The 19,095-nt window shown below is 46.9% G+C and overlaps 1 protein-coding gene across 2 annotated transcripts; it reads left to right on the top strand.

The window, feature by feature from the left end:
- The first annotated feature begins 1,865 nt into the window (after positions 1-1,865).
- LOC121729144 (transient receptor potential-gamma protein-like) lies at positions 1,866-17,439 on the top strand. Of its 2 annotated transcripts, XM_042117543.1 has the most exons (17): positions 1,866-1,986; positions 2,060-2,096; positions 2,168-2,283; positions 5,654-6,022; positions 7,382-7,912; positions 7,997-8,231; positions 8,388-8,525; positions 8,910-9,049; positions 9,450-9,696; positions 10,147-10,276; positions 10,946-11,141; positions 11,433-11,624; positions 14,308-14,349; positions 14,813-14,996; positions 15,059-15,404; positions 15,645-15,993; positions 16,084-17,439. In XM_042117543.1, the coding sequence occupies exons 3-17, from the start codon at positions 2,185-2,187 to the stop codon at positions 16,261-16,263; spliced, it is 3,378 nt and encodes a 1,125-aa protein (XP_041973477.1). In that variant the 5' UTR covers positions 1,866-1,986; positions 2,060-2,096; positions 2,168-2,184; the 3' UTR covers positions 16,264-17,439. The 2 variants fall into 2 exon arrangements, with proteins under 2 accessions (XP_041973477.1, XP_041973478.1); XM_042117544.1 differs by lacking the exons at positions 1,866-1,986; positions 10,946-11,141; positions 15,059-15,404; positions 15,645-15,993; positions 16,084-17,439 and having other exon boundaries at positions 2,067-2,096; positions 14,813-14,857.
- The last annotated feature ends 1,656 nt before the right edge of the window (positions 17,440-19,095 follow it).

The following is a 19,095-nucleotide window of genomic DNA, read 5'->3' as shown; positions in this document are numbered from 1 at the left end:
GATATATACATAAATGTTTTAAATGTCCATCTAAAAATTTTATATAACTGATCTTCGTTGTCATGCATTAGAAAACGTGAGGCGCGCACGAAGTGTGTATAATATTTGTGTGTGGTCGATTGTGAATATAGTGACATTAAACACTGGTAGTGCTAACGAGGCGCGTGTGAGGGCCAGCGTCTCGGGAGGAGGGCCGACTCGAGGAGTTTCGAATAATGTGCGACATCGGCCTACAAATTGTTATGGTATCGACATAAAAATCGACAATGATGTGTGTCAGGAGTGCGGCCCTACGACGGGCGGGCGGCCGCGCGGTGTTGCCAGCTCCACCGAATTTCCCCACAGAATTGTAGATTTATAAGCGTTTGTAATTTTTTCAACTATCTTTGAAAATATGAAATTGTTTTAATTTTAAAAAATCTGGCTGTTGCTAGGGTTTCATGAACGATTTCGATGTACTTTGTGTAATATTGGGGAGAGGTGCATTAGCTGTATCTTTAACGTCCTAATGAGCAAAATTGTTCCAGACGAAACTATTCGCAAAAAATTGCTGAAATATCTAAAGACCTAAAGATGACTCTCAGGTCATTATTACTGCCGATTGCGTATGTGCCATTATTGTTTTAGTTGTAAAACTAAGATACCAAGTAATGAACTAGTACTATCAGAGAAGTTGATTCCTATGCAAATCGGGGACCTAAGTAGTTTGGTTGCGTTACGTCAAACACAGCTGACAGATCACAATTAACATTGAATTGACATATTCGACCAAATAACGTTGGTCTGTCAATTGCATAGGAATCAACTTCCTCGATGGTATTTTATGTACTATCAGAGAATTTGATTCCTAGGCCGATAGACGTCGAGATAGAACGCAGTCTACATTATTAATTGATTGTGTCAAATTAATGTTATAGTCAATATTTGTCGGCTGAGCTCGACATAACCGAGTAGATTACGCCAAGTAGATTCGCCATGTGCCTGTAAATCGATTTCTTTATTGATATTACGTAGGAGGTACTTTATTTGTATAGGGTGAATAATAATACGTTTTGAGGTTTTAAAGAATGATTTCACTGAATATTAGTAGCATGAAGCATCTAAGGTACTCTCGAATTGTAATTATTTTATGATGCATAGGGAAACTTACGTGCAGGCGTGGGCATCTCCGCAGGGCGGGCGGGCCGGGCGGGCGGGCGGCGCGGCAGTGCACGGCGCGCGCGGTCGCCGACGAGTCGCCGCCACCCCGCACCGCCTGACGCGGCTCGGCCCCGTGCAGCGGGTTCGACGGCCGCACTCCGGCCCCAGGGCTCGCAGCCCGCCGCCACCGCCTCCGCGCCCGCTCGCGTCGTCAGCGGCGGGTGCACGTGCCGGCGCCGCCGTACTCTCGAGTGGTGTAACGAGCCGCGAGCGGAGCACGCCGCGCTGCCCGGCGTCCTGCGCCTCGTAATTCGTAAACACCCGCCCGTGTTCCCGGCGCCCGCGCCGCCCGCCCTAGTGCCTCCCATAAGAAAATAAGGATCATCGCACTCGTGTGGACCTTTCGATTGTACTAATAGTTACCAATAAAATTTATCCAATTCAGTTCCAGTCTTCCGCTATTAATTGAAGTGTTTCCCGCTGCCGACCGGCATCGCGCCCGTCGACTCGATATCCTCAAACGTATATTAAGTATATTTTATCCAGCCCGGAAAGCCAAACGGCTCCACTGATTATTTATTTCGATCCATCGGGATATAACAGATCCATCGCGGTGCGCGGCGCATTGTTTATATTACTGTCATAAGCTCGCCGGGGGAGGCGACGACGACGATCCGTCATCCTTCGACGCGGCGCTAAAAATAAAATCGCGTTTTATATCGCCGGTCGCGACTCGCGCCTGCACCGGGGGAGGACCGACGTCGGGCCGGAGCCGGGCTCGGCACGCTGGAGGCGCTCCGGCGACACTCGCGGCAGATCGCCGCGCGCCGCGTCCGCCGCGTGCAGGTGAGTGGCGCCCCCCCACGGCCGCGCTCCGCCGCTCCGTCCCCAGGTCCTAACACGACTTCGTCTGTTGCAGTTCACGGAGCGAGCGAGGGATGGCGCGCGCGACGGCGGTGAGTATCCCCCGCCCGCGCCCCCGCGTACGCCGGCGGCGCGGGCGGCGGCTGACCGTGTGTGTGCGCAGACAGCGGCGGCTCCGAGATGTCGGCGGGCGGCGAGCGGCGCGACCGCGACACCTGCCGCGTGGAGCTGGGCGCGCTGCTGGCGCCCGAGCCGCGCCCGCTGGACAACAAGGTCAAGGTACCGTCGCACCCCCCGCCCCGAAAGCATCACCGATCACCATCACACTACCACACCAGAGCAACATACACCTCCCGTCGGAGCCGGTCGTCGGGTTCGGCGGGCGAGGTGGCCCGCCCGCCCTCGGCGCCCCATTTGCATAATGAGTGTATCGGCCCGCCGGCGACTCGCGCGGCCGACCGACGGTAGATCATTACGGCTGACCCAGTTCTGCCGACACTGACCGACGTTATCGGCCGATCGCGCCGATAGCGCGGTCGGCGGCCCTGCCGCACCGTCGACCGTCGTGGTGTCGGAGTGCATTCGATGAACACTGGCCACCTTCGAATATAATATTATGTCTTCCGGCGGTCGGCGGTCGGCGGGCCCGCGCCCCGAGGCCCCGGATTCTGTGGAACTAGCGGCGAGGCCCGAGGGCGATCGATGCGGGAATCACCCGTACCGTTATGATAACAGTGGCCGCGCGCTCGGGAGCGTGCCGCGGTCGCAGGTACTGGACTGAGGTACTAACGAAGCGCTAAAAATACTCTCGATATAACGCATACACGATTAACTTTGAACCGTTTCCTTTCCAAACACCGCGCGTCGATATAAACACGACTCGCACTTAGCTTTTGATTGCTGCATTCTATTTAGCTCGAACTCACCACCTAAACTTTAAAGTGCCACGTTGGCCGTTGCACACGTAACACGACCGCTCCAGCTGTCGGAGAGTCGATTTATAATCGCTGTTAAGCATTTGTGTACTAACTCAACCACAACATTTTTCAATCTTGTTCTAAACGGTTCCTTCGCGATAAACTAATTTTGGCGCAACGGAGTTGCGGGCGTCATCTTGTATTAGTATAATTAACGGTTTGTAAGAAATAACAAAGAAGCATACATCCATATTAATATTATAAATGCGAAAGTGTGTCTGTCTGTCTGCCTGTCTGTCTGTCTGTTACCTCTTCACGCTCTAACCGCTGAACCGGTTTTGCTGAAATTTGGCATGAAGATACTTTGAGTCCCGAGAAAGGACATAGGATAGTTTTCATCCCGGAAAAATGTAGGGTCCCCGCGCGATAAACGAATTTTAGCGCAATAGAGTTGCGGGCGACATCTAGTCTTCTATAATATTAAAGAACTTACACACTACAACGCGGAGGGCGGCCGGCGGGTAGTAAGGTACCTACTACCTATTTATATTATGGTGAACCATTGACACAGTTACAGGCAACTCGAACTAATGATCGAAAAGCTTCCCTCGCGAATAAAAGCCGCCGACCCATGCGAACTAAAGATCGACAAAATTAAGTTCCGAATTGTTAACGAAAGGATCGTAAATATCATGATGATAAATGGTAATACGATAATACTATGTATTTAAAAGTTATAAACGCTAATGATTGGTTACATTACAGTTTGCCGTAGTAATAGTGCAAAGAGTGTCTCTCAGTTTAGGCAGCATTACTCAATTTAAGCTAATAATTTTCAATAAATAAACTTAATTTAAAAGTAATATATTAATTACTATCTTATTTGAACCTGTCAATATTATTGATTTATTTTATTTTATAAGTAGGTACGGAAAAATTGCAGCATGCCAAAAATTACTAAAAAAATACTAAACATCATAATAAACATATCATCATCATCTAGTGCCCTCTTCATGTCGAAGTTCGGCGGTCAGCAGGTTGAATATATTCCGGTCTTGGGCTAATTTCTTTAGTTGTGGGTAGCTACATCTGGTCCATTCCTTTATATCATCGATCCATTTTCTTCTTGGTCTACAAGGTGGTCTCTTTCCCGGAAATCTACCCTCTATGATCAACCGTATAAATTCGTATTGGGATCCTCTTTGTAGGTGACCGAAAATAGAGACCTTTCTTTGGATTATGATATTCATAAGTTGGCGTTCACAATCCGCTCTTTTTAAAACTTCTTTATTCGATATGAATTGTGACCAAGAAATTTTTAACATTTTTCGTAGTGTCCACATTTCAAACGCCAGTATCCGTATATAATAGTGTTGGTAAAAATAGCATTAGCAATCTATACTAATATTATAAATGCGAAAGTATCTCTGTCTGTCTGTCTGTCTCGCTTTCATGCCAAAACTACCGAACCGATTGTAATGAAATTTTGTATACAGATAGTCTAAAGCCTGATACTAGATGGCGCCGTGCGTCCCCTACATCGCGCTAAAGCTTGCCCAAAAGTCTTTCTATAAGAGGTGGTATTATCTTACTTTTTATTTTCGATTTTTTTCGATTGTTATTTCTCTTTTACGTTATTTAATAAATCAGTACTTTATCTATGCAGTGACGTAACCTTAAACCTATCAATGATAAATAGTTTATGGGTAAAGTTGTCTAATTGGGGGGCTAAGTAAGCTTAAAAATTTGGCATAAAATATATCTCACGGTTATCTTTCTCTCACGGTTGTAAAATGGCAGCCATTTTAGTTTTTCTCGATACGGTACGTTGACGTAACGTGAAAATGCACGTCACGGTGTAGCAACATAGTACGTCACCATGCCTTGTAAAACTGCTACATTCTTTACTACTTATCTAGATATATGGACCGCACAATACGTATTCTGCTTCTGCTATTGTTAAGAAGACGGAGAGAAATAGAGATTTAAGAAAAATAAGACGATGTTGCTACACCGTGACGTGCATTTTCACGTTGCGTTGAACGTCAACGTACCGTGCCACATTACCGCACCGTTCCACGTTCTCAACGTCCTCCGTCATGACGTGGAGATGTGGAAAGGCCGTTACACTTTGATAAGTTCACACTGTAATACAACATTATTTGTTAATACACGATAATTTACAATACCTGTGGGTAACACAATATTATATTAGCGTGTCATCCGTCGGTAAATTACAGCACATTTACTGTTATTATACCTCTGAGTTTACGTTTTTGCCAGTAACATGACCATTATTACCGCTACTGACCGCTACAGACCACTACAGATGATTTCAATTTTCAAACCGCTACAGATCGCTATAGCGCTTATGTATAATATATATTACATATTATATAAGTTATACTTATATAATATGTTACCTCTAGGCTCTCTCGCGTAGCGTCTCCATCTGGACTATTGTTAAATTTGCATAAACTCATTGTGACCTATAAATGTCTTCAAAGTTCTAACATGAATTTCATTGTAACGTCGCTTCAAGAACAGTGAGCCCCTACTCTGAGGCGTTCATAGCATATCGCACCCTAACATAATATCGATCCGACATCCGTAGTAATTTAAAAACGTCACACCAGAAACACAATTATTAACATAAAATTACTCAGCAATAACTAACAATTCGCCTGTCGAGTCGGGGAGCCAGCGCGGGCGTTAACCGAGTGTGGTTACAGCGGCACAGCATCCACGGCATGACGGAGGAGGAGAACGTGGTGCGGCCGCACCAGGAGATGGCCGTGCTCTCGCTGGAGGAGAAGAAGTACCTGCTGGGCGTGGAGCGCGGCGACGTGGCGGGCACGCGGCGCGTGCTGCAGCGCGCGCGCGACCAGCGACACATCAATGTCGACTGCGTGGACCCGCTGGGCCGCAGCGCGCTGCTCATGGCCATCGACAACGAGAACCTCGAGATGGTGGAGCTGCTGGTGGAGTTCGGCGTGGAGACGCGCGACGCGCTACTGCACGCCATCTCCGAGGAGTTCGTCGAGGCCGTCGAGGCGCTGCTCGACCACGAGGAGCGGACGCGCAAGCCCGGCGAGCTGCACGTGAGTACACCCCACATCCGCACGTTGCACGTGAGTACACCCTACATCCGCACGCTGCACGTGAGTACACCCTACATCCGCACGCTGCACGTGAGTACACCCTACATCCGCACGCTGCACGTGAGTACACCCTACATCCGCACGCTGCACGTGAGTACACCCTACATCCGCACGCTGCACGTGAGTACACCCTACATCCGCACGCTGCACGTGAGTACACCCTACATCCGCACGCTGCACGTGAGTACACCCTACATCCGCACGCTGCACGTGAGTACACCCTACATCCGCACGCTGCACGTGAGTACACCCTACATCCGCACGCTGCACGTGAGTACACCCTACATCCGCACGCTGCACGTGAGTACACCCTACATCCGCACGCTGCACGTGAGTACACCCTACATCCGCACGCTGCACGTGAGTACACCCTACATCCGCACGCTGCACGTGACCAGTAAAAGTAAAACAAAAGAATGAGCAAACTTCGGGAAAAGTTTGGCAATTTCATTTATTTTAGGTCTTCTCCTCAAACTGCGTTAATATATTTTGTTCCATAACTTCCTCCGAGGCACGAAATGCGTAAGGTAATAAAGTTACTTCTTGTGAGCTTGATCAAATAAATCAATTTATCAAGATTACTCGCTGTATAACTTCCCGAAAACGAGTACAATTTTAATAAATTACTAGCTGACCCGGTAAACGTTGTTTTGCCGTATAAAGTATTTCGATTTTCGCCCATATTATTTTATTAAAGTGACTAAATAAGTATGTACCATGGCAACGTCGCCGTCTGTCTCGAGTTGTAATAATTTACTATGAATTATTTATTTAACAAATGCACTTATCAATATAAAAAGTAGATGTTGTCCGATTCTCAACCCTAGCCGATATGCTCGCTAAGATTCACTAAAATCGGTCGAGCCCTTTCAGAGGAGTTCAACCACTCACCCCGTGACACGAGAATTGTATATACGAGTACTAGATGTCAATTTAATGTAATTCGTGATCTGTTAGCTGGGTTCGACAAAACGCGTCCAAATTACTCAGGTCCGCCATTTGCCTATGAATCAACTTCTCTGATAGTACATGACATTGAAAATCAACCTAGAAAGTAGAAACTATATAAATTATATACAAATAACTACTATAGTATGTCCAATATAAAAACTCGGTGAAGGTAAAGACTGCTGTACCTATATACAAAAAAATTTCTTTCCTGTGTATCTATAATCACTACTGGTACGTATACTGTTTTATCCATTCGCTGAGTTCTTTCATTACGCTTATATTTTGTGCTTCTATTGCTCCTAAATATAAAAAATATGCCATTTAAAAAAGTGATGTAATAATTTGCAGAGCTGGGAGGCGCTGCCGCCGGAGACGGCCACGTTCACGTCGGACATCACCCCGCTGATCCTGGCGGCGCACCGCGACAGCTACGAGATCATCAAGCTGCTGCTGGACCGCGGCGCCAGCATGCCGGTCCCGCACGACGTGCGCTGCGGCTGCGACGACTGCGTACGCTCCCGCCACGAGGACTCGCTGCGCCACTCGCGCTCGCGCATCAACGCCTACCGCGCGCTCGCCTCGCCCTCCCTCATCGCGCTCTCCTCCAAGGACCCCATACTGTCCGCCTTCGAGCTGTCGTGGGAGCTGCGGCGGCTGTCGGCGCTGGAGCACGAGTTCAAGACCGAGTACCAGGAGCTGCGCGTGCAGTGCCAGGAGTTCGCGACGGCGCTGCTCGACCACACGCGCACCTCCAACGAGCTGCAGGTGCTCCTCAACTACGAGAAGGGCTCGCCGCAGGCGCCGCTGGCCGAGCCGGGCGCGCCGGAGCTGATGCGGCTGTCGCGCCTCAAGCTCGCCATAAAACTGAGGCAGAAGAAGGTACGCGGGAATCGTCCGATGTACGCTTAAATGCTTCCCGTTGCGATGTCCAGTTTTCTTCATAGCATTCCCCGTTCGTTCCAGTTCGTGGCGCACCCGAACGTGCAGCAGCTGCTGGCGTCGATCTGGTACGAGTCGGTGCCGGGGTTCCGGCGCAAGAACATGCTGCTGCAGGCGGCGGAGATGGCGCGCATCGGCGCCATGTTCCCGCTGTACTCGCTGGCGTACATCGCGGCGCCGCACTCCGCCGCCGGCCGCACGCTGCGCAAACCCTTCATCAAGTTCCTGTGCCACTCCGCTAGCTACTTTATGTTCCTTTGTAAGTAAATGTTTAAAACCAATTTCAATAAATTGTTTTCTCAGTTAGTTTCTAAAGCTATACTTTCAAAAGCTAACTGAGTAAAGCCATGTTTAGTGGTGTTTTGTGTGCATACTATGCTCTACCTAACGTACTACATATAAATACTGTTTCCAGTCCTGCTGATCCTGGCGTCGCAGCGCATCGAGACAGCGGCGAGTGGCATCTTCTGGGGCCAGTCGTACTCGGTGCCACTGTCGCGCCGTGGCTCGATGCCCTCGCTCATCGAGTGGCTCATTCTAGCCTGGGTTAGCGGTACGTTATCTTTTGGATGGGTAACCTAACCTAACATAACGAACTAAATAACTAAATTCTATAAAATATAACTATGTAAGCCTAATGTACATTAGGAAAACTAGTGTTATGCATGTTGGAATGAGTTTTATGAAAGTAGTTGCAGCACGTTTGGAACTACTGTCATTAAAATAATTGTGTCGTGAAATCCACAGTCTCAGAACTCCACAGTATTATCAACGACATGTCTCTTTCAACATCAAATGTCACGTTTTTAATAAAATGTAAAAAAATCGCAATATAAATTTGGCTTTATATTATACTTATTGAAGTCACTTTTGCGTTGTTTGCTGCCGAAGCCAGTGTATCTAACATTAATATTTAATACCGTATCGAACATTCCAGGTTTGATCTGGAGCGAGGTGAAGCAGCTGTGGGACATGGGTCTGCGGGAGTACGTGCACGACATGTGGAACGTCATAGACTTCGTCACCAACTCGCTGTACGTCGCCACGGTGGCACTGCGCGTGGTCTCCCACTTCCAGGTCACTAGTAGCCGACATGACAGTTATATTCGCACATTCTCTTATTATACACATACTCACATGCGCACGAACACGGGCGTTGCCAGAATTCTATATAGGGGGGCAGATTAAGAAAGTCCAAGACTTCGAATTCGTGATTTTTACATAAGAGTATTTCAGAATAGTATTGAAGGTGAGGTAAATATTAAAAACAAAATATGAGCGACCGAACTGGGATTGAATGCCTCCCCTCTCATCCCGCAACTCTCTCCGCTCCACGTTTAGGTATGAAACTCGTGAGCATTAGCGACCTCTTGTAGGGGGGAGGGAGCAGCTGCAGTCTGCACCCCCTGCCCATACCTCGCTACGCCCATGCGCACGGTCACACATACACTATAACATTTGTATCCCTTACTTGCAGGTGCGGCGCGAGATGGCGCTGGGGCTGCAGTGGAACCAGCCGCGCGAGAAGTGGGACGCCTGGGACCCGATGCTCCTGTCGGAGGGACTGTTCTCCGCCGCCAACATCTTCAGCAGCCTCAAGCTGGTGTACATCTTCAGCGTCAACCCGCACCTGGGCCCGCTGCAGGTGTCGCTCAGCCGCATGGTGCTCGACATCCTCAAGTTCTTTGTTCTAGATATACTCGTCATCTTCGCGTTCTCGTGCGGTGAGTTACGGCTTTCCAAGAAGAAGTTACATCTAGGGTTTTAATTCCTAATGGTGTTATAAATAAGTAGCTATTTATATATCAATTTGGATGTTGGATGCAAGTTTGGATCAAATGAAAGCCAAACTTGTTTTCAGGATCCAGAATCAGAAATAACAGTAATCGACTTGGCGGGGGCAATACCGTGCCCCCAGATTCTAGCGCAGCTGATTTATTAAACCAGATAACGCCCGCAATCCGTTGCGCCAAAATTCCTTTACCGGGACTCAAAGTATCTCCATGCCAAATTTCAGCAAATTTAAGCAAATCGGTTTTTGCTGAAGTTTGGCATGGAAGAAAATTTATCATATTAGTATGGTTGTTAAAATAAAACAATTAAAGTACATTCCTACCTCATCTGATGTTGGAAGTGACTCGTAGCTTGTACTATTATCTATTCTGTGCTCGTAGGGCTGAATCAGCTGCTGTGGTACTACGCGGACATGGAGAAGAAGAAGTGTCCGAGCAACGCCGGCGCCGCGCCCGCCAACGGCACCTTGCCCGACCCCGACGCCTGCATCGTGTGGCGCCGCTTCGCCAAGTAAGACAATAACTTTTAGTGTGAACCTGGATACTGAGATCTTAAGCCTGCAATACATGTTGACCGAGTGTTGCCGAGAGAAGGCCAAAGACAGCACATTGGCCTTGTCTTGCCAACCCTCGGTATCGCTTGCCTAGTTGTCCGAGTGAAGATAAGCGCTAACATATTATTGTATAGACCTCATTTGGTGTTGCTTGGTAAGCCATCGTGAGCGCCCGCGAATGATGACTCACGGGCGCTCGCGGTGGCTTGCCTCACTTCGGAGCGGTGTCGGTTTTTCAGCACAAATCAAAGGCGCTCGCGCGCTCGGCCAATGGTGCCCATGTTGTATCGCGCGCCTAGGCTCGCGTTGGTCTACCTTGCCTTGCGTCGACATGCCTAGGCTCGCGTTGGTCTATGCTCGGCCAACATGTATTGCAGTCTTTATAGTGCGAGTGAATCCTTATTATGCACAATATTCTAGAAATATAGGGAAAAGGGAAGAAAGAGGAATTTTTGAACAAAGTTCGCTCCTACGAGTACATGACGCAGACGAGTGCTCCCTAGTGTGTGTGGCTATGTGTATAATGTGTGTTGCATATAAGCGTTTGCTAGTGTGTCGCGTACCCTCACGTATCTCGCTAGAGTGCGTGCGTACATACGAGTAGCTCGCTAGTGTTTCTGCCGCAGCCTGTTCGAGACGATGCAGACGCTGTTCTGGGCGGCGTTCGGGCTGGTTGACCTGGACTCGTTCGAGCTGGAGGGCATCAAGATCTTTACGCGATTCTGGGGCATGCTGATGTTTGGCACGTACGCCGTCATCAACGTCATCGTGCTGCTCAACCTGCTCATCGCCATGATGAACCACTCCTACCAGCTCATCTCGGTACCGCAATAATTCTCCATTCTGATCTGATCTAAACCATAACACGTGAAAAATTAAAATCTCACACCTTAGCACACACCGTAATTTCTTTAGTTCATGTTTATGCTATTCCTAAGTTATTACTTAAATTATTTTTTAACAACGTCTTAAAGGAACCGTATCAATTTGAAAAATGACAGACTCGATTTACGAATTACGCCGACTCGATGCATATGAATCGAGTCTTTGAATAGAAGGTATTTGCGCGGCCAAGACGACAGGTGAACGTAACCCTTCCATCGCCATCTGCAGGAGCGCGCGGACGTGGAGTGGAAGTTCGCGCGCAGCAAGCTGTGGATCAGCTACTTCGAGGAGGGGGGCACCGCGCCGCCGCCCTTCAACGTCATCCCCACCCCCAAGTCCGCGCTGTACGCCTGGCGCTGGCTGCAGCGGCGGCTGTGCGGCCACACGCGCGCCAAGCGCGAGCACATGCGGACCATCCGGGTGAGCACGTGCCTAGAATAGAATAGAAAATTCTTTATTTGTAAAATCAGAGAAGTTGATTCCTAAGCAGATAGGGAATCCTACGTCATGTGTTCGGCTGTGAGCCAGTCCACACAGCGCGTTGCATCGACGCAGCGCTGCCGTTGCGTTGTTTTACATACCAATAGCCAAGGTGCGCTGCGTCGTCGCAACGCACACAATATGACGGACAGCAGCCCCCGAGATGAAGCGGGAGGAGGTATCGACGTTAAGACTGCTTCGTAATAACGCTGCGATGACACAGCGCCCGTGTGGCCGGCTATGCGTCAAACGGCAGCACTGCGTCGTCGTCGTCGTTGGCTGTGCTCGGTCGGATGATTTTAAGTCATATAGCGCAACCAAATTACTTAGGTCCGCCATCTCGTTAGGAAATAGGAATCAACTTTTCTGATAGTACAAATAGGGGGTCTTAATGCTAACAGCAGCAGCAAAACAACAGCTATAAACTGAAGTCCACGCGGACAAAGTCGCGGGCAATAGCTAGTAAAAAGTTAATAAACACGGTCGCATTGAGAGACCTCCACCTTTTTTTAAGTCGGTTAAAAACCTTGTTGGTTAACGTTACGTAGCCGCGCTACGACGGAGTCGCGTACCGCTCGTAGATCCTCTACGGCGTAGAGGATCTACGTGGAGCCTACGAGCGTAACACTCGTAGAGGGCTCGTAGAAGTCGTAGATGACTTGTGGAGAGTAATACTGCCGTGCAGACACTAAAGCGCAGTAAGGCGCATTTTTGTGATTTCCGTTTTTGATATAATATTCTAAATCTACATTTTTTTCTCTTTATTTCTGGCTTAATCACATTATCCTACGTTAAATGGAAGTATTTTATTTTTAACCATAAACTTTTTTGGAAATGCAGTAACTATCCCATTTTACCGCCAAAAAGACATTATTGCTATATAAATCGCAGTAAAATCAATTGCTGCAAGGATTTTTTGTGATTTGTGAATAAAACGCAGTAAATACAAATAAAATACTGTTTTTAAATAGTTCCGTATACATACACAGTCACGTGAGAACCTAATTAAAACGCAGTATATGTTAACTCCATACAAACAGTTTTTACTGCATTTAATCAGTACTAGTGATTGCTAATTAAAATGCAGTAAATTCAGGTATAATAATGCATTTTAAAAAGTTAATTGCTATATTGATATAATCTATACTACTTACTAAAATTCAGTATTTCTACGTATTCTCTGAAAGAGTTGTATGTATGCAATTTTACAAAAAGATCTAAGTACTTGCAGGCTATTGTAAATCGTATTTTGATATTCAATTATAGTGATTAATGATTATTATTGCATGGTAAGGTCAATATTAAATTTTACTACATATATCAACAATGCTTAAAATGACGCCATAGAAAATAATATGTATTTGTATTGAGCAGGAGTTCTTGCATTAGATATTATAGCATAAGATTATGCTTAACATGCCCTATTAGACTGATTAATTCGTAAACGTCTTGTTACTTATTAATATACCACTTATTTCTCAGTTCCACCATTTTATAAATTTTTATGTTCCTTTCAGTGCCAATTATGGACTGATTAATTGTATATTTAAGTGCTTAGTATTCGTAATGCACATAAAAATGGTATTTTTTTAAATATAGTATTAGGTACTTACAGTTTTAAGCATTATTTTAAAATAACAATGTTAAAGAACTAAGAGAAGATAATAATAATAATTATTTTTTATGCAAAAATGCAGATTTTTTAATAATTTTTAAGCTTCGTTCGTAACGAAGTTCAAATGAAAAACGCATCCTATTTGATTATTAAAAATAAAATTTTCATAATTAAATTATTATGCTGTGTCATTTGTATGTACTTCTTTTATGTTCCAGAACACAAAACTAACTAAAGTGCAGTAATGCACCTTTTTTACTGCGTTTTAATATGTAATTCTCTTTATTTTCTGTGCAGTAAAGGGGCCCCAATAATATTAATGCCTGTAATAAATTATTCATGGGGTTTTCAGGGCATTCATTAGGTCTAGGATTAAGTTTACGTTATTCCCTTTGAGATAAAGTCGACAAAGAACAAAACAAATACATTTTCATATATTTTTTTACGTTTTTAAACTTTAAATGCGTTTTTCTCCGAACCACGATTTTGCACTTACGGCGCTTTAGTGTCTGCACGGCAGAATATATAATTGTTTTTCTTTTATTTGTTTATTAACATGAAAAAGTCATTTATTTTTTAACCGACTTCAAAAGAGGAGGTTATTAATTCGACGCGTATGTACTATGTATGTAATATTTCCAGAACTGCCAAGTTTTTGTGTATGTTAGTCTATTTCAGTATCTGAACAAATGTGCCAAATTTCAAAAGTGTATGTATGTATAATGTATGTATGTATGTATGTTTTTATGTTTGCGTTCGCATATCTCCGGAACTACAAGTCTGATTTAAGTGATTCTTTTTTTGTTGTACTAGTACTTGTACTATTTTTCAACTTAGGGAATACTTCATCAAAATCGGTTCAGTAGTTTTTGAGACAAGGCAATTTTAATTCTCAATTTTGAACTCGGTTTTATCTTTTTAAAATATTATTATGTTTTACAGGTACAGTAACGCAATTTTTAACATTTAAAGTCCATAAGTATTATAAAATCGATGTTTTTGTTACAGAGAAAAGTGAAGCAGGCGAACGAACGAGACCTACGTTATCAGGTTTATTTAACGCAACTTATTACTTAGTTTAAAATTTAGTCACACAGATTAACGATAAGTGTAACGGTAAGTGAACGTTTTTGTTCATAACAAAGCGCCTGTGTAACAGATGGTATGAAACACTTATTATCTAGTGTCATTATTCATTAATATTTAAAAAAACAGTGGGATGTAAAACCTGATAGTTAATTTTTGGATAAAACGGTTTCTTTAAAATCAATGAAACCATTTTTCCAATAATTAATTATAAGGTTTTACTTTTTGTACCCATACCACCGAACTCAGAGACATTTCATTATGATTAACCTTCAATTTAATGAAGAGTTTGACAGATAATGTAATGGGGATTATGTCAACCTTTTTAATTAATTACATTTAAGTAATTAATGTTCCACTCTGAGTGCGGCAGTAAGTCTGCTAAGTGTGAATAAAAATCGTTAATAGCGATGTATTTGTGTCGCAGGCGATAATGCGCAACCTGGTGCGGCGGTACGTGACGGTGCAGCAGCGGCGCGCAGAGAGCGGCGGCGTCACCGAGGACGACGTCAACGAGATCAAGCAGGACGTCAGCGCCTTCCGCTGCGAGCTGGTCGAGATCCTGCGCAACTCCGGCATGAACACCTCCACCGCCAACGCCGGTGCGCCCGGTAACTCCCGCGCCTCCCGCCCTCGCCGCGCACCACCCCCGCTCACGGCCCCTCTGTTGCAGGCGGCGGCGGCGGCAAGAAGAACCGCCAGAAGGAGCGGCGCCTGATGAAGGGCTTCAACATCGCGCCCGGCACGCTGATGCCGGTCGACGAGTATCTGGCGTCGTTGCACCACGAGCACGGCGGCGCGCACGCGCACCACGCCTCGCTGTCCGCGCTACTGGGTGGCCGCCTGCGAGCCAGCCAGTCCAGCCTGTCCGACGCCGCGCCGCCCCGCGCCAAGCCGGCGCCGCACAAGCGTCGCTGGGGCACCATCATCGAGGCCGCGCGCGCCGCCCGCGTCTCCAAGTTCATCGGACGCTCGCGCTCCGAGGACTCCGTGTGCGACCACGCGCGACAGTCGCCCAGGTGACTTCCCCCGTCCCCCCTCCCGCCTCCGATACTCACACTTTCGATTCAAATCGTGCATTCAGCTCGTGACGCCTAAAGCGGAATTTTTCATTGCGAAGATTTCACGATATTTTTATTAGTTTCAAACTTGCTGCAGACTTGCTGCGACTTAATCTAGAAACTCATTTCAACAAGTGGAACATTAGTTTTCAATGTAAATTCGGCTTAAATTTTTATCTTCCCGTTTCCCGTGTACAGTGGCAGCGAGCGATCGGACTCAGGCAGCGACTCGCAGCGCAGCCCCGAGCGGGCGCCGCGCGCGGGGCCGCTGCACCCGCTGTCGGCGCTGGCGGCGCTTAAGCGCAAGCGCAAGAAGTTTTCGGACTCGCGGCGCGCGGCGGCGGCGGTCGCGGGGCGGGGCGCGGGCGCGGCGGAGGCGCTGCAGCGTGCCAGCTCCGTGCCCGCACGCCCCACCCCCGTGCCGCGCCCGCCGCCCCGCCCCGCGCCGCCAGCCCCCGCGCCACCCCCGCCGCCCGCCGCCGCCGCGCCCGGCAAGGGTGACAGCCGGGAGCCGCTGCTCGCCAGCCTCGACGACGACGCCCAAAAGGTAAGTAAAAGAATCTTTTAGTTTAGGGAGAATAGGATATGAGTCCTACCCCCAGCGACGTGTAAACTAACTGAAGAGTACGTATCACAGGACGGTTGCGGGCAGTGCGGCTACGAGGCGGAGGAGGCGGCGGCGGAGGGCGGGGCGGGCGAGACGGCGGTGGCGGAGGAGGCGGGTGCGGCGTGCGGACGGTGCGCGGCGCTGGCGCGGCTGGCCGGCGTCACGCCGCTGCACGGACACGCGCCGCACCACTCCGCCGGCTGGCTGTAGACGCCCGCATCGGCACTGCGAGAGCATAGTGCAGGAACGCCCAAAATATACACCCAGCGAGCTCCGAGGATCGAGGGTTGCAGAGCGGGCGACGCGAGGCCGCGCCCGACTGCATCGGAAAGTTCGGACGCGGGCCTTGTAGTATACATGAAGTTTTAAGGACGATGAAATCCGTACACGTCTGTCCGTATACCGTACTATACACGAGTGCAGCGGTCCCGCTACACTTAAATCGAATCACGTCTATTATTATTTATTATAAGATTAGGAGAATTGAAATTGAAATAATATTCCATCCTTGTAATTTTTACGAAAGTAGACACCTATAGTCGTCTCCAGCTGCGGCCGTTGACCGAAAATAATCGGCCCGAGCCGCCGGAGCCCTTAGCCGAAACGGCTTCGTTTATTTCACCGTCTAAAATCTAAATCAAAAGTTATAAGTATAACTTTAAATAATTCGCCGCTGAGCGTTCTCGATTTCGAACGTCGACAGTGACATGTACGAAACTTGCCGGCTCAGGGCCCAGGTCGAGCGCTGTAATATGTTGTTGGCGATGTTTGCACTCTGATCCATATCTGCAGCGACGGATGCGCCGCTCGCGTATATCATAAGTAATATTTTGGATTATCCCTTTAAGTTTCAGTGCCTTTTGTAGAGTATGTCGGTTACGTTGAATTAAGGCCGAAGCAATATTTTATCAAACCTTGAGTTACAGAGAGCACCCGGTCTCGGTTCGAACAATAAGTTAAATATCTTCCTGCCGATGCGAGCATCGTATCGAAAACATATTGTATCTATGAAACACCAACTAGTCAGTAGTCGCAAGCGAAGTTGTAAACTTTAAACTTAGTGAAATTAGACGTAAGCTAACTTAAAATATTTTATATACGGTATGTGTGTACACTGAGGACATAATTATATTTAAATATATACTATATAGAGTAATTATACAATACAATGATGTGTTCCAATCGTTTCCGGTGGCGGGTCGCACTCCGCCGGGCCGCGCCGGCCGGGTGCCGCCGAGTCCGGCCCGGCTGTACTCTGGTCGCTGAACGTGCATTGTCGTACTGTTTTCACTTTATCGCACGCCCATGATAAACAGGGTTTTTGCCATGTCGCGGCGGCCAGGCCGCAGCTGCGGCCATCGAGATAGATACCTTAGTATGAAACCGCCATAGACCACGCGCACCTGGCCGCACGCTGACAAGCGGCCACACCATACTTTCGATGGCCGCTGCGACCTGGCCGCTAGTGCGCGCCCGGGCTTAGGCCGTGTGTATCACTGTCACCGGGACTTCTGCGAGAATTACAAGTAAAACAACGACATGACTCTTGAGTCTTGATGTTTCACTGGGACGGTTTTCAATTTCGTCCTAACTCCTCTCGTTTCGGGTATTCCCCAAGTAATTTAGTTGCTGACAATGCATGAATTTCTGTTCAGCGACCGTGAACTGGCAAAAATATCATGGGTCGATCATGGTTAACACAAACTATCTATATCGTCGTATCGTCGTGTATAATTACGTCGAAGTACGATGCACGTGAAGCAGTTGTTAAATCGACCCGTGTAAAATGCGTTCGTAGATGTTTTATCTCGGAGATTCTTGGTGTGATTGTTATGTCATCTAAGTGTTCTGTAAGAGACAAAATAACTCCGGACGGACTGTTAAGCCCTCTGTAGCCGACGGGACTCGGTCGAGTGAGACGAAACAGGGATTATGATATTATCTGTCCAATCGCAGCGGGCTTCTACATCCGCGGCACCACAGCGGATCATTAGATGTACTTTTATCTTGTTCATTGTGTAGATGTATCATCTGAGAAATTGATCCAGAGGCAGTTGGCGCACCTTCGGTACTCGGTCAGCTGTTATGTCAAGTCAATGTTGATCGTAGTCCGTCTCCTGGCTTGATATAACCCGATCGAATAACATAGGTCTGCCGTTTCTGATTTCACTATGAATAAAGTACGGTCGTGGAGAACGTAAAATTTTGTGCAATGGACTCACCGATCACACTCGTCTGTTTAACTCGCGTAAACGTGATAGCAATACACACATTAACATTAGGTCTATATAGGGATGAGTTAAGACGTATTTGCTATTTTTTGAAATATCTAAAAGGTCAGAAATTTTCTAACAATGTAAATAGAAGAATAATAGCTTAATTTTTACCCGACTGCCGGGAGGGTTATTGGTCTTTAACAAAGACAGAGAAAAAACATGAACTTTTTGTTTTTGATAGCCATATAAAAATTGTATGTCAACATACCTAATCATATTTTTCGAACCAAGAAAGCCAAAATTATTTTTTGTTTTTTTTAAGACCATAAATTAATAAGATATCATTCTGCTATTTACAGTGTAAGAAAATTCCTGATAAGTATAAATATTTTTACATATTTCATAAAGTAGCCAATATCCCCAGACATTCTTGATGTGTGTATATTCGTGCACGATTCTGTAAGCAGCGATGACACGGGCTCCGCTGTCATACTTTAGTCGAAATTTGTTGGCCTAGTTAATGTAGTAAAATAATTTACAGTGCCTAGATGTCACACTTGCATTAATTGTGATCAATGTTTGTTATAGGCCAACAAAGATGTTTTGGCGTGGGGACATTGTCGTGAATCAAGGGGACCGGATTCGAAACATCTGTCATAAGTTACGCCTCTAGTCTTCGATCACATAATATATTAGTGATCGAAGCCTCTAGTACACCGACGCTGCGAACTGCGAAACAGCGGCGAACCGAACGCGAAAAATCTGCGAAACAGGAATAGAGCGACCTGCGAGATGCAATAAAAGCCACTGTCGTGTAGCGGGTGAG

This window comes from Aricia agestis, chromosome 7, assembly GCF_905147365.1.
Source record: "Aricia agestis chromosome 7, ilAriAges1.1, whole genome shotgun sequence".
NCBI lineage: Eukaryota > Metazoa > Arthropoda > Insecta > Lepidoptera > Lycaenidae > Aricia > Aricia agestis.
This window is presented reverse-complemented; position numbering and strand designations above follow the sequence as displayed.

Excerpts from the sequence above, each read along its gene's own strand:
- LOC121729144 (XM_042117543.1), top strand. The coding sequence starts at position 2,185 with ATGTCGGCGGGCGGCGAGCGGCGCGACCGCGACACCTGCCGCGTGGAG. Across the intron at positions 8,526-8,909 it reads CATTCTAGCCTGGGTTAGCG|GTTTGATCTGGAGCGAGGTG; the intron begins GTACGTTATCTT and ends CGAACATTCCAG. Across the intron at positions 11,625-14,307 it reads AGCACATGCGGACCATCCGG|AGAAAAGTGAAGCAGGCGAA; the intron begins GTGAGCACGTGC and ends TTTTTGTTACAG.